The sequence below is a fragment of the Coregonus lavaretus genome (assembly GCF_964263955.1).
Source record: "Coregonus lavaretus genome assembly, chromosome: 4".
NCBI classification, from domain to species: domain Eukaryota; kingdom Metazoa; phylum Chordata; class Actinopteri; order Salmoniformes; family Salmonidae; genus Coregonus; species Coregonus lavaretus.
In genome coordinates, this window is record NC_139991.1 from 25,790,709 (window position 1) to 25,816,555 (window position 25,847).

Sequence of the window (25,847 nt, forward strand, 5' to 3'; positions counted from 1 at the left end):
TTGCTCTATTTTATTTCTCCCTACATTGTGTCTCGCTCTCCCGGACCTCTGCTCTTGTCCTTCTAGACCTGTCTGCTGCCTTTGATACTGTGAACCATCAGATCCTCCTCTCCACCCTCTCCGAGTTGGGCATCTCCGGCGCGGCGCACTCTTGGATTGCGTCCTACCTGACCGGTCACTCCTACCAAGTGGCATGGCGAGAATCTGTCTCCGCACCACGTGCTCTCACCACTGGTGTCCCCCAGGGCTCAGTTCTAGGCCCTCTCCTATTCTCGCTATACACCAAGTCACTTGGCTCTGTCATATCCTCACATGGCCTCTCCTATCATTGCTACGCAGACGACACACAACTAATCTTCTCCTTTCCCCCTTCTGATAACCAGGTGGCGAATCGCATCTCTGCATGTCTGGCAGACATATCAGTGTGGATGACGGATCACCACCTCAAGCTGAACCTCGGCAAGACGGAGCTGCTCTTCCTCCCGGGGAAGGACTGCCCGTTCCATGATCTCGCCATCACGGTTGACAACTCTGTTGTGTCCTCCTCCCAGAGTGCGAAGAGCCTTGGCGTGACCCTGGACAACACCCTGTCGTTCTCTGCTAACATCAAGGCGGTGACCCGATCCTGTAGGTTCATGCTCTACAACATTCGGAGAGTACGACCCTGCCTTACACAGGAAGCGGCACAGGTCTTAATCCAGGCACTTGTCATCTCCCGTCTGGATTACTGCAACTCGCTGTTGGCTGGGCTCCCTGCCTGTGCCATTAAACCCCTACAACTCATCCAGAATGCCGCAGCCCATCTGGTGTTCAACCTTCCCAAGTTCTCTCACGTCACCCCGCTCCTAAAGTGGTTATCCCACTGGCTATAAGGTGAATGCATCAATTTGTAAGTCGCTCTGGATAAGAGCGTCTGCTAAATGACGTAAATGTAAATGTAAAATTGTTGGGAAGGGCCCATAAGTAAGCATTTCACTGTTAGTCCACACCTGTTGCTTACAAAGCATGTGACAAAAACAATTTTATTTTATTTGCTAGCTGCTCAGCCAAAATATACTAAAATGTGTGGTATTGTGTTCAAGTAAAGGTAAGACTTTTATTTTGAAACTTTTTGCGCGATTTGGAACTGTTAATGCCGCTTAATGCCGCTAAAATACGCTAATTTCACGGAGCTACGCTGCCCAGCTAGTTTTCTCTAGCAGCCAGCCCTTCCCAGCGCCAGACTGTGACGTCACCTGCGAAGCATCGGTTCTCCCTCCATCCACCAACTGTGTTATTGGCATAACTAAACATTGGCCAAATATAATAAAATAGTTTTATATATGTACAGTGATCATTAAAAGCATATTGTACATGTTATATAACAACTGATATAATCACATTTGCATTTATGCAAACACATTGCCAGCGTACCTATTAAACCATAGACAACCTCCTCTGGTCCTCTGTAGCTCAGCTGGTAGAGCACGGCGCTTGTAACGCCAAGGTAGTGGGTTCGATCCCCGGGACCACCCATACACAAAAATGTATGCACGCATGACTGTAAGTCGCTTTGGATAAAAGCGTCTGCTAAATGGCATATTATTATTATTATTACAACCTCACAAAACACACTTGTATCACTTGGAAAGTCATTGTATTTGACAAATAAGACTTTCAATGAAAATAATCTCTCTGGAAATAATATATTTGAATCATTCCTTTGTGGAAATCACAATTAATTAATGTGCTTGCTGAAGGCAAGAACACTTTAGTTTTCTTATGCACAGTTTAGACACAGAACTTATGGCAAGTCAAACTGAATAAAAATTATGAGCAGGCTGGCAAGGTTAAGGGTTTTTCTTGACATAGGATTGGTCTCATCCAACCACTCCTCAACACTGCAGGCTTCCTAGTTGGTTTTGGGTCGAATTCAGGCATAACAGCGAAATAGCGTAAAAAGGAAATAAAGACGATTCACACACCTGTGCAATGCTGAAGTTAATGTTTCAAACAGTGATTATGATCGGTTTAATGTGTCTTGGCTAATGTAACTTGTCTTCAGATTTCATAACTCCCTTTTACTAAGGAATCGCAGTCTCCTCATCCCTAAAATACACCATGAGATATGTTAGAGATAGTGATATTACTGTGCAACGTAGACATTCTATTTTCTCCCACAAAACAATTTGTATGTTGATGTAGTGCCCATTGGTTATGAATGTTTCAACCTCTGTTGAGAAGTTGTGTTTTTACCGTCAGTTGCTGGTTTCAAAGAGCACAAAAAATGTCAAAAACCATGAGCCTTTTATCATTTCAACCGCCACAGAAACAGACCCTGGGTCTGTTCTATGCGTCCACCTGCGAATCCGAGGCCATGATTGTGCAGGTGGACCTTTATTTGCCATGACCTTTATTTGCATGCAATTAACTTATATTAATATGCATTACCATTTCTCCCGACAGTGGAAGAATTGCTCTCTAAAACTTTAAGCAAATATACATTATTTTAATTTGTATAAATTAGCATACAACTTAATGTTTTCAAAGCCAAACAACAACACAGTGATATACATTTTAAATGCTACTGCTCTTTCACCATTTCAGCTACAAACATTAAAACAACTTTAAAACATTTTTTAACTTTATACATTATAACTATTTAAATCATTTTAAATTATCATAAAACAACCCACCAACAGTAATAGTAACTCTTAAACTGTTAAAGCTAGAGACACCAAACCAACATTCTCATGTTAAGGCTATCCTATCAATCAATCAATCTTTCCACCTATCTATACTTTTTGAACTATAACAATGAAAAATATGCATAAATGAACATGGGTTTGAATGAGAAACATAGGAATAAAGTGGTAGCTATTCAAAACGGTCCTGCTCCTTGGCCAATTAAGCTACAAAAACAACTTTAAAACATTCAGGCTATCCTAACGTCAAATTATCTAAAACCTTCATGAACTATAAACTATTTTGATTGGCATAAATTAGCATAAAACTTCATGGATTCAATGCCAACCATAAGAACACAGTGGTAGACAATTTAAATGCTACTGCTCTTTGACCATTTCAGCTACAAATATTAAAACAACTAAATTAGCATAAAACAACCCACCAACAGTAATAGTAACTCTTGAACTGTTCAAGCTAGAGACACCAAACCAACTTTCACATGTTCAGGCTATCCTATCCTATCAAATAATCAATTTGTCCATCTACCTACTTTTTCAACTATAACCAGTCACTATCATTACTACTGCAGTCACTATTACTACTATAACTTACAGTATTTCACAACCATAAATACTTTAAGACAAGCTAGCAAGCACACACATTTTCTTTAGGAAATGTACTTTTCTAGTTCACGATGAATTTACTTGAATCACCAGCAAATACATAAAACTCATCAAAGACAAAGTATTGTAAATATGAAATATTACATTAAAGATGCCACTGTTATACTGCATACACATTCTTAATTGATCAAACCTATTAATTCATTTCTACTTTTAGCTATAGAACATCAACATAACATTTAGGTGTTGGCTATACAGCAATGATAAAAAAAAAAAGGCATTCTAATCTAACAGACACCTATCTCCACCCTCATTGGATTCCTTCACGTCTGGTTGATATTCTTCATTGACAGAACACACCAAAGCGTCTCAGAGTAGGCCTAGGAGTGCTGATCTAGGATCAGTTTTGTATTTTAGATCACAATGAATAAGACTTAGTCTGAGACACTTTGCAAGTACAGGCCCTGACCCTGGATCAGTGGTTAGAAGTTACTACTTCATCAGATCCTCCCTGACACTGTGTTCGGACTGCCGGTCCCAGTTCCAGTCTCAGGCGAGGCTGGCTGTTCCTCCTCCTCTTTCCTCCCCAGCAGTCTGTTGAACAGCTTCAGGAAGGTCTGGCTGAAGACAGGGCTGGAGAAGTAGTACACAATGGGGTTCAGCACGCTGTTGAAGTAGGTGAAACACACAGAGGTGTAGAACGCCAAATTGGCCTCTTTGAAATATCGGCACTCGTTGTACCAGGCCTTTAGGATCCACACAGCGATCCGAGACACCGTACTAGGGAAGAAGCAAATGATGAAGATGAGTGCCACGGCCATGACAAACTGCACCGCACGTTTGATCTTCCCCCCGGTGTCGATCGTCTTGTTCTTCAGCTGCCAGGTGATGCAGAAGGTGCAGAAGGTGACAATGGCGGTGGGCAAGAAGAACTGGATCACGTAGAAGGTGTTGTGCCACGTAGAGAGCGGGCTGAAGCCCATGCAGATGTTGAAGCTCTCGCACTGCGTCCGGTTGTTGCGGATGAAGAAGTGTTCGTTGGCCAGCAGGTACCCGGTTGCAGCAATGATCAGGCCCCACAGGCCCAGAGACACCCACAGAGCGTAGTTCAGGCCCATCTGGTTGATCTTGTTCATGGGGTGAACGATCTTGAAGTAACGGTCGACAGCCACCGCAGTGAGGAAGAAGATGCTAGCGGCGCGGTTGGCCATCAACAGGAACAGCATAATCCGGCACAGGATATCACCATGGATCCAGTGCTTGCCACGTCGGTAGTAGTCGGCTCTGAATGGAAGACAGAACAGGACGATGGAGTCGGCCATGGCCAGGTGTGTGAGGTAGATAGAGTTGGGGTTCCAGGTGTCCATGTGGAAAATAAACATCCACAGAGCCACAACATTCCCCATCAGCCCAAACATGAACTCCAGCACCAGGATGGGAGGCAGGACCCGGTCCAGGATGGGAGACTCAAAGGCACAGCAGTCGTCTTCCGTAGTAGTGAAGTTTTCCATGGGTCAAACGATACGCTACGGACTGGAGAGACCGTCTGTGTGTGGCTTTGCTCCTCTCTAAAGAAAGTCAATATAGATAGGGTTGTCTTGGCACCTGCTGCATGGGACCGGGGATTTTACTATTTGCGGACATGCAAACGATCTTTCCGGTGCCAACAATGTGGAGAGTGTGTGTGGGTGTACAGTGTGTTATCTCTTGTATCTCTTGTTCTATAGGCAGATGGCTCTGAGTGTGTACACCAACAGCCCAGGGATTATGGGTTCATTATAAAACTATTATGCTGGTGGAAAGATTATACTCATGGGTATATAAGGGACCCCAAGGTTTCCCAGAATACAACTAATTTAAAGGTCACACCACCTGGTCCTGTTCAGTAGGCACAAAATGGAAGAAGAAAAAAATGCTCCTAAAGAAGCGGTTTCAAAGGGAGGTACTCTCTGACCTTGACCCTTATCTATTCTTTATAATTGTTTTAGGAGATTTGGCAGTTTGGGGGAAACACCATCCATCTTTTTCATCCTGAGATGCCAGTTAGCCTTATCCAATAGTTAGACAAATAGATCCTGGTAGATGTGATTTCAAATCCTTTCTGCAAATTATCCCCCTGATTATGTGCCGCCCAAATTCCTAAATAATGTCACCATAATACATATTTCCCATTATACAATGGGTGGGTCTAATCCTGAATGCTGATTGGTGTCTATTCCACAAGTTACCACTGGCTAAATCTATGACGTTAAAATGCCTATTTACTCTGTTCCATCTGACTGCGCAATCCACTGTCTCATCATCCCAGGCAGGGAAGTTATAAACTTGATCTCCACTATAAAAAGCATCTAGACATTATCTCACATTTCTTTTAAACTAACATTTAGTTTTCAACAGCTGAGATTTGTATAAACCTTACTGTCTGTCTCTCCGACTTTTGCAACATTGTTTCAATATTCAAATTCGATCTCTAACTGTCTAATAGTAATAAACGTGTATGGGTCCAGAGTCGGGACGAGAGAGCGAGGCAGGCAGCGTTTCTCAGCCAGTCGAAATCATGAATCAACTGGCATCATTTTTATGGATATACACAAAGAAATGTTCATTGAAAAAAGGTGAAACGAAGTGCAGCTAGTTTGCAGTCTTTCCAGCTTCAGTTTGAAGTTATTGTGTTACCTGTGTTGTTGGCTAGCTCCTCTGAACAACAGTGTCCTGAGGAGTGAGCACATTTTTTATGCCAGGCGAAATCGCGCCTAATTAGCTAATTGTTATGGATGTATCCAAATAAATGTCACAAGAAAACAGCTTCAACAAATGCAGCTACTGTTGTAATTCTGTCTGCACTGTTTGATGAGACTGTAAGTTAGCCGTAGTTGGCTAGCTAGGAAGCAAAGGACAAGAACGTCGCCAGCCAGTATGTCAATGGAACATTTAGAACCAACAACTGGATCGCGTCCATAGATACAGTGGCTAGCGAAAGTATTCACCCCCCTTGGCATTTTTCCTATTTTGTTGCCTTACAACCTGGAATTAAAATATATTTTTTTTTTTGGGGGGGGGGTGGGTTGTATCATTTACACAACATGCCTACCACTTTGAAGATGCAAAATATTTTTTATTGTGAAACAAAACAAGAAATAAGACAAAAAAATAGAAAACTTGAGTGTGCATAACTATTCACCCCCCCCAAAGTCAATACTTTGTAGAGCCACCTTTTGCAGCAATTACAGCTGCAAGTCTCTTGGGGTATGTCTCTATAAGCTTGGCACATCTAGCCACTGGGATTTTTGACCATTCTTCAAGGCAAAACTGCTCCAGCTCCTTTAAGTTGGATGGGTTCCACTGGTGTACAGCAATCTTTAAGTCATACCACAGTTTCTCAATTGGATTGAGGTCTGGGCTTTGACTAGGCCATTCCAAGACATTTCAATGTTTCCCTTAAACCACTCGAGTGTTGCTTTAGCAGTATGCTTAGGGTCATTGTCCTGCTGGAAGGTGAACCTCCGTCCCAGTCTCGAATCTCTGGAAGACTGAAACAGGTTTCCCTGTTCCCTGGTGTTCTCGGGGTGATGAGAGGTGTTGGGTTTGCACCAGACATAGCGTTCTCCTTGATAGCCAAAAAGCTCAATTTTAGTCTCATCTGACCAGAGTACCTACTTCAAAATGTTTGGGGAGTCTCCCACATGCCTTTTGGCGAACACCAAACGTGTTAGCTTATTTTTTTCTTTAAGCAATGGCTTTTTTTCTGGCCACTCTTCCGTAAAGCCCAGCTCTGTGGAGTGTACAGCTTAAAGTGGTCCTATGGACAGATACTCCAATCTCCGCTGTGGAGCTTTGCAGCTCCTTCAGGGTTATCTTTTGTCTCTTTGTTGCCTCTGATTAATGCCCTCCTTGCCTGGTCCGCGGGTTTTGGTGGGTGGCCCTCTCTTGGCAGGTTTGTTGTGGTGCCATATTCTTTCCATTTTTTAATAATGGATTTAATGGTGCTCCGTGGGATGTTAAAAGTTTCTGATATTTTTTTATAACCCAGCCCAGATCTGTACTTCTCCACAACTTTGTCCCTGACCAGTTTGGAGAGCTCCTTGGTCTTCATGGTGCCGCTTGCTTGGTGGTGCCCCTTGCTTAGTGGTGTTGCAGACTCTGGGGCCTTTCAGAACAGGTGTATGTATACTGAGATCATGTGACCGATCATGTGACAGTTAGATTGCACACAGGTGGACTTTATTTAACTAATTATGTGACTTCTGAAGGTAATTGGTTGCACAGATCTTATTTAGGGGCTTCATAGCAAAGGGGGTGAATACATATGCACGCACCACTCTTCCGTTATTTATTTTTTATAATTTTTTGAAACAAGTTATTTTTTTCATTTCACTTCACCAATTTTGACTATTTTGTGTATGTCCATTACATGAAATCCAAATAAAAATCAATTTAAATTACAGGTTGTAATGCAACAAAATAGGAAAAACGCCAAGGGGGATGAATAATTTTGCAAGGCACTGTACAGAATAAAAAGACTGAAAGACTGGGTCGCGTCTCTGGCAACCGAAGCAATAGAACGAACGATCAGCCGGCTTGGTTAGCAACCCTAGATTTGTTTCGGGACTATAGCTTGTGGAAGGATGAAATATCCATTCATTCATCAAAATAACATTTTTAAATTAAATATGTAAATAATTATTTGAATATGTTGGTAACCGGTTGTATAAAAGTGATAATGCCCTCGAAGCCGGTGTTCGGAGGATATATGGCACGGTTTGCCTAACAACACCTGTGCCAGTATATCCTCCAAACACCGGCTTCTCAGGCATTATCACTTAAGTATGTCATTGAGTTCCACTGGCCCTGCCCCTTGCCCACAGAATAGAATCCCTTAAATGCGTCTCATTAAATGAAATAAAACAATGGCAGCATGAACATAGTGTATTCGGAAAGTATTCAGACCCCTTGACTTTTTCCACATTTTCTTACGTTACAGCATTATTCTAAAATTGATTAAATTAGTTTTTTTCTCATAAATCTACACACAATACCCCATAATGACAAAGCAAAAATAGGTATTTTGACATTTTTGCAAATGTATATGTATTTAAAAAAAACTGAAATATTAAATTTACATAAGTATTCAGACCCTTTACTCAGTACTTTGTTGAAGCACCTTGGGCAGCGATTACAGCTTGAGTCTTCTCGAGAAGGGCCTTGAAAGAGAGAGTTCCTCCCCTTCTTCTCTGCAGATCCTCTCAAGCACTGTCAGGTTGGAAGGGGAGCGTCGCTGCACAGCTATTTTCAGGTCTCTCTAGAGATGTTAGATCTGGTTCAAGTCCGGGCTCTGGCTGTGCCACTCAAGGACATTCAGAGACTTGTCCCGAAGCCACTCCTGCGTTGTCTTGGCTGTGTCCTTAGGGTCGTTGTCCTGTTAGAAGGTGAACCTTCGCCCCAGTCTGAGGTCCTGAGCGCTCTGGAGCAAGTTTTCATCAAGGACCTCTCTGTACTTTGCTCCGTTCATCTTTCCCTCGATCCTGACTAGTCTCCCAGTCCCTGCCGCTTAAAAACATCCCCACAGCATGATGCTGTCACCACGCTTCACCGTAAGGATGGTGCCAGGTTTCCTCCAGACGGGACGCTTGGCATTCAGGCCAAAGAGTTCAATCTTGGTTTCATCAGATCAGAGAATATTTTTTGTCATGGTCTGAGAGTCCTGTAGGTGCCTTTTGGCAAACTCCAAGCGGGCTGTCATGTGCCTTTTACTGAGGAGTGGCTTCCGTCTGGCCACTCTACCATAAAGGCCTGATTGGTAGAGTACTGCAGAGATGGTTGTCCTTCTATAAGGTTCTCCCATCTCCACAGAGGAACTCTGGAGCTCTGTCAGAGTGACCATCAGGTTCGTGGTCACCTCCCTGACCAAGGCCCTTCTCCCCCGATTGCTCCGTTTGGCCGGACAGCCAGCTCTAGGAAGAGTCTTGGTGGTTCCAAACCTCTTCCATTAAGAATTGAGGCCACTGTGTTCTTGGGGACCTTCAATGCTGCAGACATTCTTTGGTACCCTTCCCCAGATCTGTGCCTCGACACAATCTTGTCTCAGAGCTCTGCGGACAATTGCTTTGACCTCATGGCTTGGTATTTTCTCTGACATGCACTGTCAACTGTGGGACCTTTTTATATAGACAGGTGTGTGCCTTTCCAAATCATGTCTAATCAATTGTATTTCCCACAGGTGGACTCCAATCAAGTTGTAGAAACATCTCAAGGATGATCAATGGAAACAGGATGCACCTGAGCTTAATTTCGAGTCTCATAGCAAAGGGTCTGAATACTTATTTACACAAGGTATGTTTATTTTTAATACATTTGCAAAAATCTCTAAAAACTTGTTTTCACTGTGTAATTATGGGGTATTGTGTGTAGATCGATGAGGAACATGCTTTATTTAATCCATTTCAGAATAAGGCTGTAACGTAACAAAATGTGGAAAAAGTCAAGGGGTCTGAATACTTTCCGAATGCACTGTCCATTGCAGACAGTACAGTGAGACAGGTACTTACAGAGTGGGATGATGAAGAGCGGTTTGAAAGAAGGACTAAAGAATGAACAAGTGAATGAGACCGACATTTATTACCCTAAAATGTTGCTGAGTGAAAAGCGTTTTGGAAGGATTCACTTCATCAGACCAGACCTTTGGCAACCGAGAGAGAGAGCAGCTATCAAGAACTGAAAAATGCCAAGGAGGATGGCCGAGTCCACAGTTTCTATACAGTAAATAAAATAGATATAAAACGACTCCTTTTTAATGTTAATGTGTACATTTGGCCAGGTTGTTGTTACATGTTGCATCCATTTTCAGTAAAAGTGCACGTCGGGTCTTCACTTCTTGACTTCTCCAAGATCATCAATGCTGTCGTCATCCACCTACAATGGAGAGACACACAGATGGTTAGAGTGTGTGTGTATAATGTCTCATTGAGGTACACACAGACTACTCGTCTATTTCCTGTAACTAACTTTTTTCAGCCATCTATTTGGTGTGGAAGAGTAAACGCAGCCGTCTTACCTCAGGCCACTTTTCCTGAATGACATCGATGATGTCATCTGTAAAATCTCCCTGAATGATGATTTCATCCTCTGCAGTCACCGAGGCTCCGCAGGAGAACTTCTGGGCAAAGAATCTCTGAGCCTCTTTAAGGTCAATTTCTGCAGGGAGGAAGTCCACAGTCACAAGATAGAAAAACAAGGTTATGGGTCTGTCCATGTATTTAACAAGGTGGTTACAGTAACAGTGTGTGACACAGTCAGCAGTCTTACCAAAGGTGTTCATTCCACAGACTCGTGTGACATATTTCTTCTTGGCACGGGGGATTTTAGCTATCGTTATTTTCTGAGGGACAGTCTTCTTTTTCTGTTTGATCTGTCCTCTGCCACCTAGAGTCGGCACAGACAGGTTAGAACAGGGGTCTCCAATGCCAGTCCTCAGACACCCACTAGCCGTTGCACATTTGTTCTATTTCAGCACTAAACACACCTGATTCAACCAATTAATCTTGGTGATTTAGTCTGGAATAGAGCAAGTATGTACAAAGGCTGGGGGGTCCCTGAAGGTTGTGCTGGGAAACACTGGGTTAGGATTTGAGGAGGAAGGATGCATTTAAGAATTCAAAACTGAAAATGAAGAGGAACTCGGACCTCTCTTCTGCTTCTTCTTCTCATCCTCCTCTCCAACAGGGGGCGCCTCTACACCGCCGGTGTCCTGCTTGGGAGCATTTCCTACCGGACCAGTAAGGCAGAAGAAAAAAAGTATATTTTAATACGACAGCATTCATTATTGCCCATCTTCCTGATAGGAAACAGAGAGAGAGAAAGAACAAGAGACTGTCTGATGGAACTCACCTACACTCATCCTGGCAAACACATCTGGGAAGTTCTTCTCCAGCCACTGTCTGCATTTGGACGGCTCAGGCATGTACTCACAGTACTCTGTTGGCAAGGAGCACACTGGAAAAAAGACATGAAGTGTTAGACCTTGACAATCATGTGACATTGCAAAACAATGTTTTAGGAATTGGCCATGATCATGTATAGATCACTAGAATAGGGTGCCATTTTGGACGCTGCCCGGATACTACCTTCTACTACGTAGTACTTACCTCCACAATACTGGACTTTCATTGGGTACTTTGTGTCCGGGTCAGCACTCCCATGATGGTCTCTCTTGTTTTCTGGTGAACACGTCTCTGCATTCTCAGTAGTAGCCATGACAGATTATCTGAACACATAGGTGAAAAAAGGTTAATTGGGTAAAGTATGCCTTCAAATCGAACGAAAAGTGAGAATCATAGACAATCAGTCTTTCACCATAGACAACTTGGCTTAGTCAAGATCCTGGACCCTGGACAATGGATTGGTCTGACGACAGCAAACATACATTGTCAAAGCACTGAAAACAGATGCTGGAGATAAAAAGATAATGGAGCTATATATTTTTTTATAAGATCATCTTTGAGAACTAACAACCACCATAATAAAAACTAGACAGTCAATCTAAAATTCCAAATATATCATGGCATGGTGGCCCCCATTGATTTTGTTATAATGTTTGAGTCATTCAGATAGCATAAGAACACAGCATAAGCCATGGCAAAGTGTAGAATTGCAGGAAATTAGCTATAAAACTGCAAATTCTCTCTCAGCCCAATGGCAAAACATGTAAAATTTCAGGAAATTAGCTTTAAAACTAAAATGTTCTCTCAGCCAGTTTTGGAAACATAAGTAACATATCTTTCATATCAGCTAGAATTGTTTTCTCTCCAAAAAACAAAAAGGTTAAATTACTACACACCGTTTTAGAGATAGGGTTCCCACACGGCCATATTTCAATTTTAGAGCGCTTGTTTACAGAAAACAGATGGAAGACGTAAAGTGAAATGTGACCCTCACTATGAAATAAACGTCTGAATCCAACTTTTGTCAGAACTGCACCACCTGCTGTGTAGACAGTGGTAGATTTTGAGGTAGGAAGTATCGCGTGACGTGCGGGGTCTAATGTCAGTACAGGTGCATCAAAGCTGGGACGGAGTGACTAAAAAAAACAGCTTCTGTCTCAAGGCCATCAGACTGTTAAATAGCCATCACTAGCAGCCTCCACCCAGTACCCTGCCCTGAATTTAGTCACTGTCACTAGCCAGCTACCACCCGGTTACTCAACCCTGCACCCTAGAGGCTGCTGCCCTATGTACATAGACATGGAATCACTGGTCACTTTAATAATGTTTACATACTGTTTTACTCATTTCATATGTATATAGTGTATTCTATTCAATGCCATCATATTCAACTATTGCTGTATATATATACACACACTATTCTATCCTATGTATTCTACAGATATACTAAATATTCTATCCACACTGTCCATAATGTCTATACATCCCATCACACACACCAGACTCCGACATTGCTCGTCCTAATATTTATATATTTTATAATTCCATTATTTTACTTTTAGATCTGTGTGTATTCTTGTGAATTGTTAGATATTACTGCACTGCTGGAGCTAGGAACACAAGCATTTCGCTACACCCGCAATAACATCTGCTAAATATGAGTATACAACCAATAAAATGTGATTTGATTTAATGGCAGCCCGCCGTTTAACAACAGGAAAATGGTGTTGTTCGGACAAAAGTTGGATTCAGATGGTGTTGTTCGGACAAAAGTTGGATTCAGACGTTTATTTGATAGCGAAGGACACATTTCACTTTACATCTGGTAAATAGAGTTCCTAAAGATTATACATATGCCTTTGTTGACTGGAAACGTTTTATGGTGAAGCCGGTAGGGTTATTTTCTGTCGCCAGCCACCAGAAAGATGCACAACTCAGCGAGTCCAACCAATAAACAGACTCCCTATGTTGTGTTCCAAAGCTAGAGGGCTATATGTTTCTACTAGAACCGTACCGCAATTGAGAATCGATTCACGTTTAGATGGAGTATTTGGCTGTTTTGGCTGCCAGAGCAAATTCGACTCTAAATAGAACATGTAAGGTCCTTGGACTATAAGGAGTAACGTTAGGCTCCTTTAGTCAATTATTGGGCAACGTGAGGTTCTAAACTGGGACATTTGGCATGTCATACCTTGGCCTTAGCTAGTTAACAGGCAGAGGAGCAATATCTAGCTTGACAACAAAGAAGATTATTGTTATTAATTCAGAGGTAGAATTGTATGACAGCTTTCCTTACAGCTGCTGTTAAAACTCAAATCAGGCTGTCAGACATAATTAGCCAGCAACCATTAGCTTGCAAACTTGCATGCTGCCTATGTGTTGTTGGTGCCTTTGCCAGACACAATTAGGATATATCCAAGACTACAAGTTAGATAAGCAAAACTCGTGGTAGTATGTTAATGTGAGAGCTAGCAAGCTTCAACAGCAGGCCAGCCAGCTAGATAATATTTTTGACAACTGGTTTCTTGGCTGAGACTTAATTCATAGCTAGTTAGCTAGATATGCTAACTAACGGCGCGGCTAACGTTAGATAGCACATTGAGCTAGCATCACCTCCAAGTCAATCAATGGAAAGACAACAACATGATACATACCCCTCGAAAACGACCTTAATATTGTTGACTGTTTAACAAAACAAGCATTATTAAGTAAAGTTGAAACAGATTAATGCTCAATTATTACAGCTTGAGCACACCTACTGCCTGATTTGGCTAGGGGTCCCGTCAATACCTCTTGAAACGCACGCACGTCTAAGAAATAATAGGTGTTCACTTAGTTGCCTGCATTATGACTTCTATAAAAATAAACATTTTGTTTAAAAAAAATATGCTATGAATGACATTTTATAACAACATTCCGATCTATTGGAAAATAAAGTAAAACACACCTCATATGTAACCCCTATTATGATTTAAGTTTGACGTTATACGATAGGCATTCACGAGTATGCCTTGACGTCCACTCCTCCGCGGCCATCACAACAAGTGATTTGAAAATTTGCAAACTTTCAACAGGGATTTTATGCTAGGCTATCTGGTTATTTCCATTTCCAAATTAACTTAGTGTTAGATAATTGTGGAGTAATCCATTTTATTTGATTATGCTCTGTATTTTGCTGTCAATGTATTTATGTAAATGGTACCATGATTTGAATAATAGACAATGATCATGAGATGCCCATCTACATCTGATTAACGTTAGCTGTTAGGCAAGTCGTGATGTAACTAGCTAGCGTTAAAGTTAATCAAAACTGTAACATTTCATAAATTACAAAAAAACGCCATGACTGAGTGGAGATGGACCAAGGCAGTAGAAGAACAATCAATCCAAATGGAGGCTCTGGACACTCATCATCATCGCACAGCTATTATGGTGTGTCCTTCTGATCTCACAGTTATTCTGGTGTCGAGATAGCCGGTTCAACGATTTACGAGGGAGTTGAGCGGCGACTAGTGTGGGCGGACTGGAGTTCCAACATCACATAAAATGACGTTTTTATTAAAAACGACGGATTTCAGCACCCAAAGAATAGCATGGACAATGTCTCTAGTTTGCCCACACTAGTCGCCACTCAACTCCATTGTAAATCGTTGAGTTTAGTCGGCTATGTCTGAGAAAGCTGTAATACAAAAACGTGTATTTGTGTTTTCAGTTACTCCATGTGATCCCTGGCACAGCACACCTGTGAAAAAGGTAATAGTGAGCAAATCAATGTTATTGGACCTGTTATATTTCATCCAAATAAAAATGTTATTTGACCATACATTTTGAAAACTCATTTGATACGTTTTTATTTTGTCTTATTGCCTTGGTTAGGCTACTAGTCTAATAAAATGAGAAATTCTAACATGAATGACAATGGCTCCATTTTTGCAGAAGAATGTGGGAGCGTTTATCGAGGAGCCCTCCCTAGTGTCCACCTCAGCTCAGAATGAGGGACAGAAGATGGCCAGCCAGTCAGCCAGAAGTCCCCCAGGCCTTAGTCCTACAGGCAGCCTCTACACCCAAACCCCCTCCCTGTCTCTACCCCTCCTACAGGACAGAAAGGTGGGAGGTGCTGCTGTTTACACAACACAGAGCCAGATGCCTCATTTTTCAAACATTGTGGAACACACTGCTCATGTTCTCCTTTGTTACATCATTGCATCCTTGATAGAATCACAGAATGCAAAATAGAATGTTAATGACAGTAAGGTGTGCCCATGGTAGCTAAAGGCTGGTTGATAAAATGTGAAACTATTACTATGGGCTAGCAAGGCTACCATTATAGGTAGCAGGTCAGTACTGGTACTCTCTACATGTTTGTACGTGTGTGTGTGCGCATGCCTACTCACTCCTGTATTTACATTTGTGTATGTGTGTGTCTGTTCTGTGTGTGTTATAATAGTCTCTTGGTGAGATGGAGAGTGCCACCATCCAAAGGCAGAGGCGGGAGCTGCAGCTGCTTATTTCTGAACTGAAGGACCGGGACCAGGAGCTCAACACCATGGCTGCTGCCCACCACAAGCAGCTCACTTCCTGGGAACAAGACCGCCAAAGAGTCCTGACCCTGGAGCAGAGGTGTGCTCGCCTGGAGGGTGAGAGAGGGGACATAGGCCTCAATCCCAAATTAACACGAAATATTCCATCCATCATCTGTGTGTGTGTACATTCCCAAAATAACCTTAATGATGGGTAGTTACATCCAGACCTAGATGGTGAATTGTATCCTCTGTATTATTTTATGATGTTTGCTTTGCATATGATGGGTCTGGGAATAGCATTGATAAGATCTCTGGTGTTTGTGCGTGTGCATGCATGCATGTTGTGTGTGTGTGTTTTTTTGCTTGTATGTGTATCAATCTGTGTGTCATAATGTGTGTTTGCTTGTCTTAGATGAGCTTCAGAAGCGTAATGAGGTGATCAGAGCTGTGACTAAGAGGGTTCACGTCGTGGAGGCCCGGGAGAAGGAAGGCCACAGGGAGCTCAACTCTACCCAGCAACAGCTGCTCGAGCTGGGGCAGAAACAGCAGCACGCCAGCCAACACTGTCACGACCTGAAGGTACAAACACACACACAGCCAATTTGGTGTTGTACTGATGTAATTATTTGCAGTCCAATTTTGTGTTGTACTGATGTGATTATGTGCAGTCCGTGAAAGAAAGTGTTTCCGGTGTTGTTGTTAAACAGGACTGTGAAATAAAGTGTTTCTGGTGTCGTGTTGTTTTGTCTCCCCCACCAGGAGAAGAACCAAAGTCTGAACTCCACAGTGATGTCTCTGTCAGCCCAGCTGGGCTCTCTGCAAGTCAGAGGGGAGGAGCTCAGCGCCATGCTCAGACTCAAGGTACGCTTCACTTGCTTTCTTAAACCTTCGTCTCTAACTCTGATGACCCTGTAATAGAGTAGTAAAGCCGTGCAGTTACAGACCTGCTAGTCTCTCACGACAGCCTAGCTGATTTGGTTCTGGGTGCCGAGATTCAGGGGCGCAACTTTGGTTTTAGAAGTGGGGGGGACATTATTTGTTTGTTTTTTATCCAGTCGGATAAACACTCCAAACAGCCTAGCCGACCACTCGGAGGCGTCCGCATGGTCCTAAAGCACACCATTGCCTCGTTTTGTATCACATTCCAATTATAAAACTGGGGGGGACAAAATTGCAATTTCATGTCCCCCCCGTCCCCAGTGAAAGTTGCGCCCCTGCTGAGATTACAGACATGCAGACTGTAAATTGTACAGTGGTTATCATAAGTACTCATCCCCCTTGGATTTTTTTCACATTTTGTTGCATGACAAAGTGAGATTGAAATGGATTTAGTTTTTTTGTCATTGATCTACACAAAATATAGTTGTTGCAAAATTATTCACTTGTTTTGTTTAGGCAAGACTAAATTAGTTCAGGAGTCAAATTTGGCTTAACAAATGGCATAAAAAGTTACATGATTTTTGAATGACTACCCATTCGTCTGTCCCCCATACACACATCTGTAAGGTCAAGTATTGAATTTCAAGCACAGATTCAACTACAAAGACCGGGGAGCTTTTCAAAAGCCTCAAAGAAGGGCAGTGATTTGTAAAATAATAAATAATATGCCATTTAGCAGACGCTTTTATCCAAAGCGACTTACAGTAATGCGTGCATACATTTTTTTTGTGTATGGGTGGTCCCGGGGATCGAACCCACTACCTTGGCGTTACAAGCGCCGTGCTCTACCAGCTGAGCTACAGAGGACCACCGTTAGGTAACAATAACAAATCAAACATTGAATATGTATTAAACCACCCAGACACAACGGAGATACAGTCGTCCTTCTGAACTGAGGTGCAGGACAGGAAGGAAACTGCTCAGGGATGTCACCATGAGGCCATTGGTGATTTTAAAACAGCTACAGAGTTCAATGGTTGTGAAGGGAGAAAATTGATGATGGATCAACACCATTGTAGTTACTCCACAATATTTTTGTAAAAATGTTTTAGTCATTTTAGCAGATGCTCTTATCCAGAGCGACTTACAGTTAGTGAGTGCATACGTTTTCATACTGGTCCCCCGTGGGAATCGAACCCACAACCCTGGCGTTGCAAGCGCCATGCTCTACCAACTGAGCTACACAGGACTACTAAATGACAGAGTGAAAATAATAATAATAATATACAGTGCCTTCAGAAAGTATTCACACCCCTTGACTTTTTCCACATTTTGTTATGTTAAAAAGTGGGAAGAAAATTGATTTAATTGTCATTTTTTTGTCAACAATCTACACAAAATACTCTGTATTGTCAAAGTATTTTTTTAATATTATTTTTGACAAATAAAACACAAATACTTTATCTTGATTAGATAAGTATTCAACCCCCTGAGTCAATCAATACATGTTAGAAAAATTCTAACATTTTCATTTCTTGCCATAGATTTTCAAGCAGATTTAAGTCAAAACTGTATCTCGGCCACTCACTGTCTTCCTGGTAAGCAACTCCAGTGTAGATTTGACCTTGTGTTTTAGGTTATTGTCCTGCTGAAAGGTGAGTTCATTTCCCAGTGCCTGGTGGAAAGCAGACTCAACCAGGTTTTCCTCTAGGATTTTGCCTGTGCTTAGCTCCATTCCGTTTATTTTTTATCCTGAAAAACTCCCGTTCTTTTTAATGTTTTGTATTTATTTATTCATATACACTACCGATCAAAAGTATTAGAACACCTACTCATTCAAGGGTTTTTCTTCATTTTTACTATTTTCTACATTGTAGAATAATAGCGAAGACATCAAAACTAAAAAGATTGTTAAACAAATCAAAATATATTTTGTATTTGAGATTCTTCAAATAGCCACCCTTTGCCTTGATGACAGCTTTGCACACTCTTGGCATTCTCTCAACCAGCTTCATCTGGAATGCTTTCCAACAGTCTTGAAGGAGTTCCCACATATGCTGAGCCCTTGTTGGCTGCTTTGCCTTCACTCTGCGGTCCAACTCATCCCAAATCATCTCAATTTGGTTGAGGCCAGGTCATCTGATGCAGCACTCCATCACTCTCCTTCTTGGTAAAATAGCCCTTACACAGCCTGGAGGTGTGTTGGGTCATTGTCCTGTTGAAAAACAAATGATAGTCCCACTAAGCCCAAACCAGATGGGATGGTGTATCGCTGCAGAATGCTGTGGTAGCCATGCTGGTTAAGTGTGTCTTGAATTCTAAATAAATCACAGACAGTGTCACCAGCAAAGCACCCCCACACCATAACACCTCCATGCTTTACGGTGGGAACTACACATGCGGAGATCATCCGTTCACCTACACCGCGTCTCACAAAGACACAGCTGTTGAAACCAAAAATCTCCAATTTGGACTCCAGACCAAAGGACAAATTTCCAGCGGTCTAATGTCCATTGCTCGTGTTTCTTGGCCCAAGCAAGTCTCTTCTTATTGGTGTCCTTTAGTAGTGGATTCTTTGCAGCAATTCAACCACGAAGGCCTGATTCACACAGTCTCATCTGAACAGTTGATGTTGAGATGTGTCTGTTACTTGAACTCTGTAAAGCATTTATTTGGGCTGCAATTTCTGAGGCTGGTAACTATAATGAACTTAAAACTCTGGGTCTTCCATTCATGTGGCGGTCCTCATAAGAGCCAGTTTCATCATAGCGCTTGATGGTTTTTGCGACTGCACTTGAAGAAACGTTTAAAGTTCTTGACATTTTCAGTATTGACTGACCTTCATGTCTTAGTAATGATGGACTGTCGTTTCTCTTTGCTTATTTGAGCTGTTCTTGCAATAATATGGACTTGGACTTTTACCAAATAGGGCTATCTTCTGTATACCCCACTACATTGTCACAACACAACTGATTGGCTCAAATGCATTAAGAAGGAAAGAAATTCCACAAATTAACTTTTAAGAAGACACACCTGTTAATTGAAATGCATTCCAGGTGACTCCCTCATGAAGCTGGTTGAGAGAATGCAAAGAGTGTGCAGAGCTGTCATCAAGGCAAAGGGTGGCTATTTGAAGAATCTCAAATATAAAGTGTATTTTTATTTTTTTAATACTTTTTTGGTTACTACATGATTCCATATGTGTTATTTCATAGTTTTGATTTCTTCACTATTATTCTACAATGTAGAAAATAGTAAAAATAAAGAAAAACCCTTGAATGAGTAGGTGTTCTAAAACTTTTGACCGGTAATGTATATATATTTTTTACCCCTTTTTCTCCCCAATTTCGTGATATCCAATTGGTAGTTACAGTCTTGTCCCATCGCTGCAACTCCCGTACGGACTCGGAAGAGGCATGCGTCCCCCGCCAAGCCACACTGCTTCTTGACACACTGCTCGCTTAACCCGGAAGCTAGCCGCACCAATGTGTCGGAGGAAAGTACTGTATAGCTGGCGACAGAAGTCAGCGTGCATGCGCCCGGACGCCACAAGGAGTCGCTAGAGTGCGATGGGACAAGGACATCCCAGCCGGCCAAACCTTCCCCTAACCCAGACGACGGTCGCAATATATTAGTGTTTTATTTTTCATAATTTCTTTACAAATATTATAATTTTTCTTCTACTTTGACATTACAGAGTATTTTGTGTAGATCGTTGGCAAAAAATTACAATTAAATACATTTTAATCCCACTTTGTAACACAACAAAATGTTGAAGAAGTCAAGGGGTATAAATACTTTCTGAAGACACTCTAATCAAGGTATATTACTGTTTTATTTTTCATATATTTAACTTATTTTTTAGATTTGTTCTGCCACGTAGATCAATGATACAAAAAAATCACAATTCAATTAATTTCAATCCCACTTTATAACACAACAAAATGTGGAAAATTCCAAAAGGTGTGAATACATATGGTACCCACTGTATATAACCTCTTCTTCCCCCACCAGGACAAGGATGTGACGGAGGCAACCAATCACATCGTAGATCTGTCTGGGCGCCTGCGGGAGATGGAGGGTTTGCTGAAGGAGAGTCGATCACAGGAAGCCAGGGTGCTCAGGGAGTTCGAGGAGCACAAACGGCGATACAGAGAGGCCCGGCACGAGAACACACGGCTCAAAGGTACAGGTGCCTGAGTACATGGCTCAGAGATGTGGTCCTCTGTAGCTCAGCTGGTAGAGCACGGCGCTTGTAACGCTAAGGTAGTGGGTTCGATCCCCGGGACCACCCATACAAAAAAATGTTTTATGCATGCATGACTGTAAGTCGCTTTGGATAAAAGCGTCTGCTAAATGGCATATTATGATTAGATACAGTACACTACAAAAGTTTTGTAGTTTTCAGTAAGACTGAAAAAGCTAGTTGTCATATACCTGTGCACTCTTAAATTATGCGCTCTCACTCTCCTTCTTCTCCCTCCCTCTCCCTCCCTCTCTCTCTCCATCCCCCGTGTTGTGGTTCTAGAAGAGTTACAGCAGCAGGTGACAGAGGGCAGTGCCCAGAGAGAGGACATCATCCGTCTGAAACAGGAAGGACAGCTGCTGCGCAGGGAGCTGGCTCTCTCGGGTACCTCGCATTCAACCAAGTTTATTTATATAGGACTTTTGAGTGAAACGTTTTCACAAATATATTTGTCACAATGTTATTTACAGCTGCCTAAACCCCTGTCTTGTCTGGTACCGACCTCTAGAGGCAAGGTTTTCCAATGTAATGACAGGAGAAGCCTGTGAACATTGTATATGGTGCATGTAGGGCCTCCTCTGGAACAGTAGGGAGGGTGCCTGTAGTGCTATAGTTCCAGGTCATTGTTTCCCTCAACAGGAACATCTAGTTCCTCTTGCTAATCGCTGTTATTCTCTGCCCTAACAGTCTTTATTGACTGTATTAACATAGATAGACTGACTGATTGAACCACTCCAGCTTCTCTCGTCTCATAGTGCATTATTTTAGACAGCTCACTAAGAAAATAAATTATACATTTCTACCAAACTATTAATAAGAAACTATTGTGACTGCTTTTGACATGGTTCCTGTCTGCCAGGTGAGGGGGAGAGCTGGAAGGATGAGCTGCTGGGATTGGCTCGTTCCAAGCAGGAGCGCACAGAGTCAGAGCTGCACTGTCTACGCCAGGTGTGTCACCTCTTACCTTATCTCTACCTCCACACTTTTACCCACAGCGCATTGGGCTGGGCTGTCGGTCAGGTTCTACAGCATACCTGTGGAACTTCAGGAATGTTCTCTACCTTGGCTGTTTGGCGCTGTCTGTGTTGGTGGTGTGTCACATACCTGGGCCTTGACTCAGCCCTGACACAGTTAACCTGAAGAGGCTAAGGAGCTGTATTTGGCCAAAGTTACCCAGACTAAGATGAAATATTGATGTAAATTAATAATCATTTACACTGGGTCAACCAATGAAAGTATAATTTACCCTGACATGATATGCATGAAATCTATGTTGAAGTGTCCACAATCCTAAGTGTGTGTCTGTGTGTGCTCCAGGTGTGTGAGAACCAGCAGAATGACCTGCAGCTGCTTCAGCTGAACCTGGAGAGCACCCGGGAGGCCCTGAAACAGGCTGAGGGACAGGGGCCAAATGGAAGGTGAGCTGGGTGTGCGTGCATGTGTATATTTATTCAACTCAGTTGAACAGTGATGTTTTGCACAGCAGTGCAGTTTTAGTGTTGCTGTAGGTCTCAGATATTTTGCTGTTGTTTCTGTGGCTTTAGAGGAGGTGCTGAAATGGTGTCTATGACCAGTCAGGGAACAGAGAGAGGAGAAGGAACAGAGAGACGAGCAGCAGGGTCAGTCTACAGACAGGCTTTAAGCAGGAGTATAGACCCCCACCCAAACCAACCAGAACCCCCCTTCCCCCTCCTCGTCACAGGAGAGAGACAGGCACCCCAGCAGGAGGAGGAAAGTAGTGTTTCAGGTTTGACCTCTGACCTCACTGACGGTACAGTGGCAACCCGGGACCTCACTGCTGCTGTCCCCAGAGAGTTGCTGAGTCACTCAACGGTCCAAGCTAGCAGCGTTAGTGACCGTTTGTCATCAACGGAGAGAGAGAACCAGAACATATCAAACCCCCGTACTCACAGTTCCTACACCAAGCGAGAGTCAAGTCACCAGGAAACAATGGCAGGGAGAGAGAGTAGAGAAACCATGGATACACCTAGCATAGCCGGCGCCACAGGAACGCTTAGTCGAACTCGATCGCCAGATCAAGCTAGCATCAACTTCAGCGACTACCTGTCTACTGTTTCAGGAACCCAAAGCACGTCTCTTAGGCAACAAGAAAAACAACAACTCACCAAACTCAGCGAACATGAATCAAACTACAGCAGCCAGGAAACACTAGGGAGAGCTAGCAAGGAAACCATGGCAACCCGTAGTAGCCTAGCCGCTGGAACCACCACACTGTCGCTGAGCGACCGCATTGCTAGCTATCGCAGCCAACAGAAATCAGCAGGGAGAGAAGGCAGAGGGATACAGAGTCAGATTGGAGTTAGTGGGAATAATAGTGGGAATGAGGGTTCGTTAAACCGCACTCCCGATCAAGTTAGCATTAGCGACAGAGTCTCGAACTACAGCCGCCAGGGAGCTTCAGGAAAAGAAGGCAGAGGGACACGGAGTCAGAGTGGAGTAAGCGGGAATTTCAGCAAGAATAACAGCGGGAATGTGGGTCACACTTCTGGTAAAGTTAGCGACAGAGTCTCGAACTACAGCCACCAGGGAACATCAGGAAAAGAATGCAGGGAGTCATTGTGTGAGGATGGAATCGGTACGAATGCCGGTTCCCTGGTGGAGAGGACTGAGTCCCCTGAATGTGGGTGTAGCAGTATGGTTGAGGGACAGACAGGACCTAGCTCCTATAAGACAGCTAGTTGTGGTAGTATGACTGAAGTACAGGCAGGGCAGAGCTGTGGCTTTGGTAGGATGGTTGACGGACAGACAGGGCCCAGCTGTAGGTGTAGATATACATCTGAAGGCCAGGAACAGAGTGAACCTAGCCCGTCTGAAGCAGGCAGCTCTGAGACAGGGACAGAGGCAGGGCCAGGTGCAGGGATGGAGCTCCTAGCTGTGTTTAATGGAGGACCAGAGACAGAGGACTCCTCCATACTGCTGGTGGACATCAGCCCTTGTAACACCTGGTAGGGACAGAATATACAGAGAAAGAATGGTACACTCTATTATATTGACCCCAAATTTGTCTCACAGATAGTAAGGTTTGATTGATTGGATTGATTGATTGACTGACTGCTTTCCCAGCCAAGGTGATCTCACCTGTGTGTACCTGGATAGCCCCTCCCCTTCCTCCCGGAGTAGGAGGAGCCTTGGTCCTGCAAATGACTCCACCTCTCCAACAACCACCAATGAACGAGGTGTTGTCAACGGCAACCTGGGAGGCCTTTTTACAGCTTTAGAAGATGTGAGTGAACCCCGTTACCTGACAGGAAAAAACTTCTGATTTTCATAATAAATTCCTACTGTGGAGATAAAGAAAAGTAATTGGCCAGGATTCAGTTTTAAAGTTTAAACTTCTTTATATTTTGTCCATTCCCCCAGGAGGACCAGCGTTCCTCAACCAATCATCTACAGAGGCTGCTAGCTGAGTCTCGTCAGATGGTGGCTAGCCTGGAACGCACAACCCTACAACCGTTATGCCCCTCCCACAGCCCGGCCTCTAACTGTGACGCTATCATCAGCCTCAGCATCGGCCAAAACAGTGGCAACAGTAGCTATGGAAACCACAGTCATAGCTGTGACAGACGTAATCACAGCGATCCCGATCACCACCCCAACCAGAGCTCCACCCACACCACAAGACCCAGTCAAACAAGCCGGGTACGTGCTTTTTTGTGTTTTATACTATAGATACAATCATTATTCAGACCAAAATACGAAAATACCACAGATAATTTCATATTGTTGGGCCTATGACCATTAAGACATCCCATAATACTATGGAAGTGTGGGGTGAAACCTTGGGGTGTGGCGTAGTCAAGGGTGTGAACTGGTAGTGATTTACAGTGCTCCTCCCATCTCTCCTGTTTTCACCCAGCTGGATGGTGGTACTCCACCCAGGAACACTCAGCCCTTCCAGAGGAACAAGGAACCAGGGGCGTCTACCTAAACACACCTTTACACACCTGGCCTGGAAGGTCTAGGAGGGGTGATGGTGGAGGCTGAAGACTACTCTGTTTTTTACTGTAGACATTGAGACTGGAGTCACATTGTTATGGCTTTAACCCCAGTCCCAAACCTATATCAGCCTAGTCAGAATCCAGGAAGTGACACTTGGGGTCAAAGGTGAAATCTCCTCCAATCAGAACCAGGGACACAGCGATAGCCAGCCAATGAATGAATTAAACTGCTTTTTTAGGAAACCAAAGAAGGACTTACATTTCTTTATGTGAAAACTTATGTTACGTTATACGATACATTAAACTTTTTAAACTATTGTTTTAACAACTTTTAAAACATGTTTAGTGTTATATGTCCAATGTCCTGCCCTTCTCAGACCTGATCATAAGCTATTTAGGAACCATTTAGTAATATGCAGGTGAGATGTGAAACCAGTCATTCAGGCCTGTTGAATGGTGCTTTGGGTTATTGTCATTCCGGTTTCACTGCCTGCAAACCTGCTGGATGGCTCCAATAAGATGACTGATTACTTATGAGGACTGAGAGACTGCTGCATTGAAAAGGAACTTGAACCTCTCACATTGCATTTTGTATTTTTTATGTCAACATTTTGTATTTTTATGTCAACATTTTGTAGGTAATGTTTTTGTAATCATTACTTTTTATAAAATAATTTATATAATAATATTCAGTCAGCCTATGCAAATACTAAGAAAAATGTACCACTGCAGTAAAATGTTTGATAACCACATCAAATTCCAGGTATTATGTGATTTTGATAACATGATGAAGGAAAAATACGATTAATATTTGCTTCTTGTTTATTCTTTTTTTGTCACGTAAAATGTTGGAGAGATAAGCGTAATGGAATGAAGATTACGCACAAGAATGCACAGTGCGTGCCCAAAAATAAGCGACCTCAGCATATCATTTAGAGAATTCATAATTTCCATTCATTAATACAGTATTTCCACCTGTAATTTGCTCCTACTATCATTCACTCTGTCACTAA

The 25,847-nt window shown here is 42.8% G+C and overlaps 3 protein-coding genes across 6 annotated transcripts; 1 reads left to right on the forward strand and 2 right to left on the reverse strand.

Moving 5' to 3' along the window:
- Positions 1-3,790: 3,790 nt before the first annotated feature.
- On the reverse strand, positions 3,791-4,801 carry LOC311128492 (hydroxycarboxylic acid receptor 2-like; the record flags this gene model as incomplete). Its single annotated transcript, XM_084160663.1, has 1 exon — positions 3,791-4,801. One exon carries the CDS (start codon positions 4,799-4,801, stop codon positions 3,791-3,793), a length of 1,011 nt encoding a protein of 336 aa, XP_084016789.1.
- A 5,085-nt stretch (positions 4,802-9,886) lies between these two features.
- LOC311128493 (density-regulated protein-like) lies at positions 9,887-14,031 on the reverse strand. 4 transcript variants are annotated; one of them, XM_084160665.1, is made up of 7 exons: positions 13,987-14,031; positions 11,432-11,550; positions 11,175-11,279; positions 10,971-11,051; positions 10,593-10,709; positions 10,342-10,481; positions 9,887-10,199 (listed from the first exon to the last, which is right to left on the reverse strand). In XM_084160665.1, exons 2-7 carry the CDS (start codon positions 11,538-11,540, stop codon positions 10,155-10,157), a joined length of 597 nt encoding a protein of 198 aa, XP_084016791.1. In that variant the 5' UTR covers positions 11,541-11,550; positions 13,987-14,031; the 3' UTR covers positions 9,887-10,154. The 4 variants fall into 4 exon arrangements, with proteins under 4 accessions (XP_084016791.1, XP_084016790.1, XP_084016792.1 ...); XM_084160664.1 differs by having other exon boundaries at positions 13,882-14,031; XM_084160666.1 differs by having other exon boundaries at positions 13,983-14,020.
- A 233-nt stretch (positions 14,032-14,264) lies between these two features.
- On the forward strand, positions 14,265-25,502 carry ccdc62 (coiled-coil domain containing 62). Its single transcript, XM_084160661.1, has 13 exons — positions 14,265-14,659; positions 14,940-14,980; positions 15,164-15,334; positions 15,675-15,864; positions 16,163-16,329; positions 16,510-16,611; positions 20,644-20,815; positions 21,158-21,259; positions 21,735-21,823; positions 22,193-22,293; positions 23,960-24,119; positions 24,257-24,535; positions 24,753-25,502. Exons 1-13 carry the CDS (start codon positions 14,584-14,586, stop codon positions 24,822-24,824), a joined length of 1,722 nt encoding a protein of 573 aa, XP_084016787.1. The 5' UTR covers positions 14,265-14,583; the 3' UTR covers positions 24,825-25,502.
- Positions 25,503-25,847: the final 345 nt, after the last annotated feature.

What these genes read in the sequence shown, in the direction of transcription:
- LOC311128493 (XM_084160665.1), bottom strand. Translation starts at nt 11,540, where the DNA reads ATGGCTACTACTGAGAATGCAGAGACGTGTTCACCAGAAAACAAGAGA. An exon ending in GAAAGTCCAGTATTGTGGAG is followed by an intron (nt 11,280 to 11,431) that starts GTAAGTACTACG and finishes TCTTTTTTCCAG; the next exon opens with TGTGCTCCTTGCCAACAGAG. An exon ending in TTCAGGAAAAGTGGCCTGAG is followed by an intron (nt 10,200 to 10,341) that starts GTAAGACGGCTG and finishes TCTCCATTGTAG; the next exon opens with GTGGATGACGACAGCATTGA.
- ccdc62 (XM_084160661.1), top strand. Translation starts at nt 14,584, where the DNA reads ATGGACCAAGGCAGTAGAAGAACAATCAATCCAAATGGAGGCTCTGGA. An exon ending in ATCATCGCACAGCTATTATG is followed by an intron (nt 14,660 to 14,939) that starts GTGTGTCCTTCT and finishes TTGTGTTTTCAG; the next exon opens with TTACTCCATGTGATCCCTGG. An exon ending in GCGCCATGCTCAGACTCAAG is followed by an intron (nt 16,612 to 20,643) that starts GTACGCTTCACT and finishes TTCCCCCACCAG; the next exon opens with GACAAGGATGTGACGGAGGC.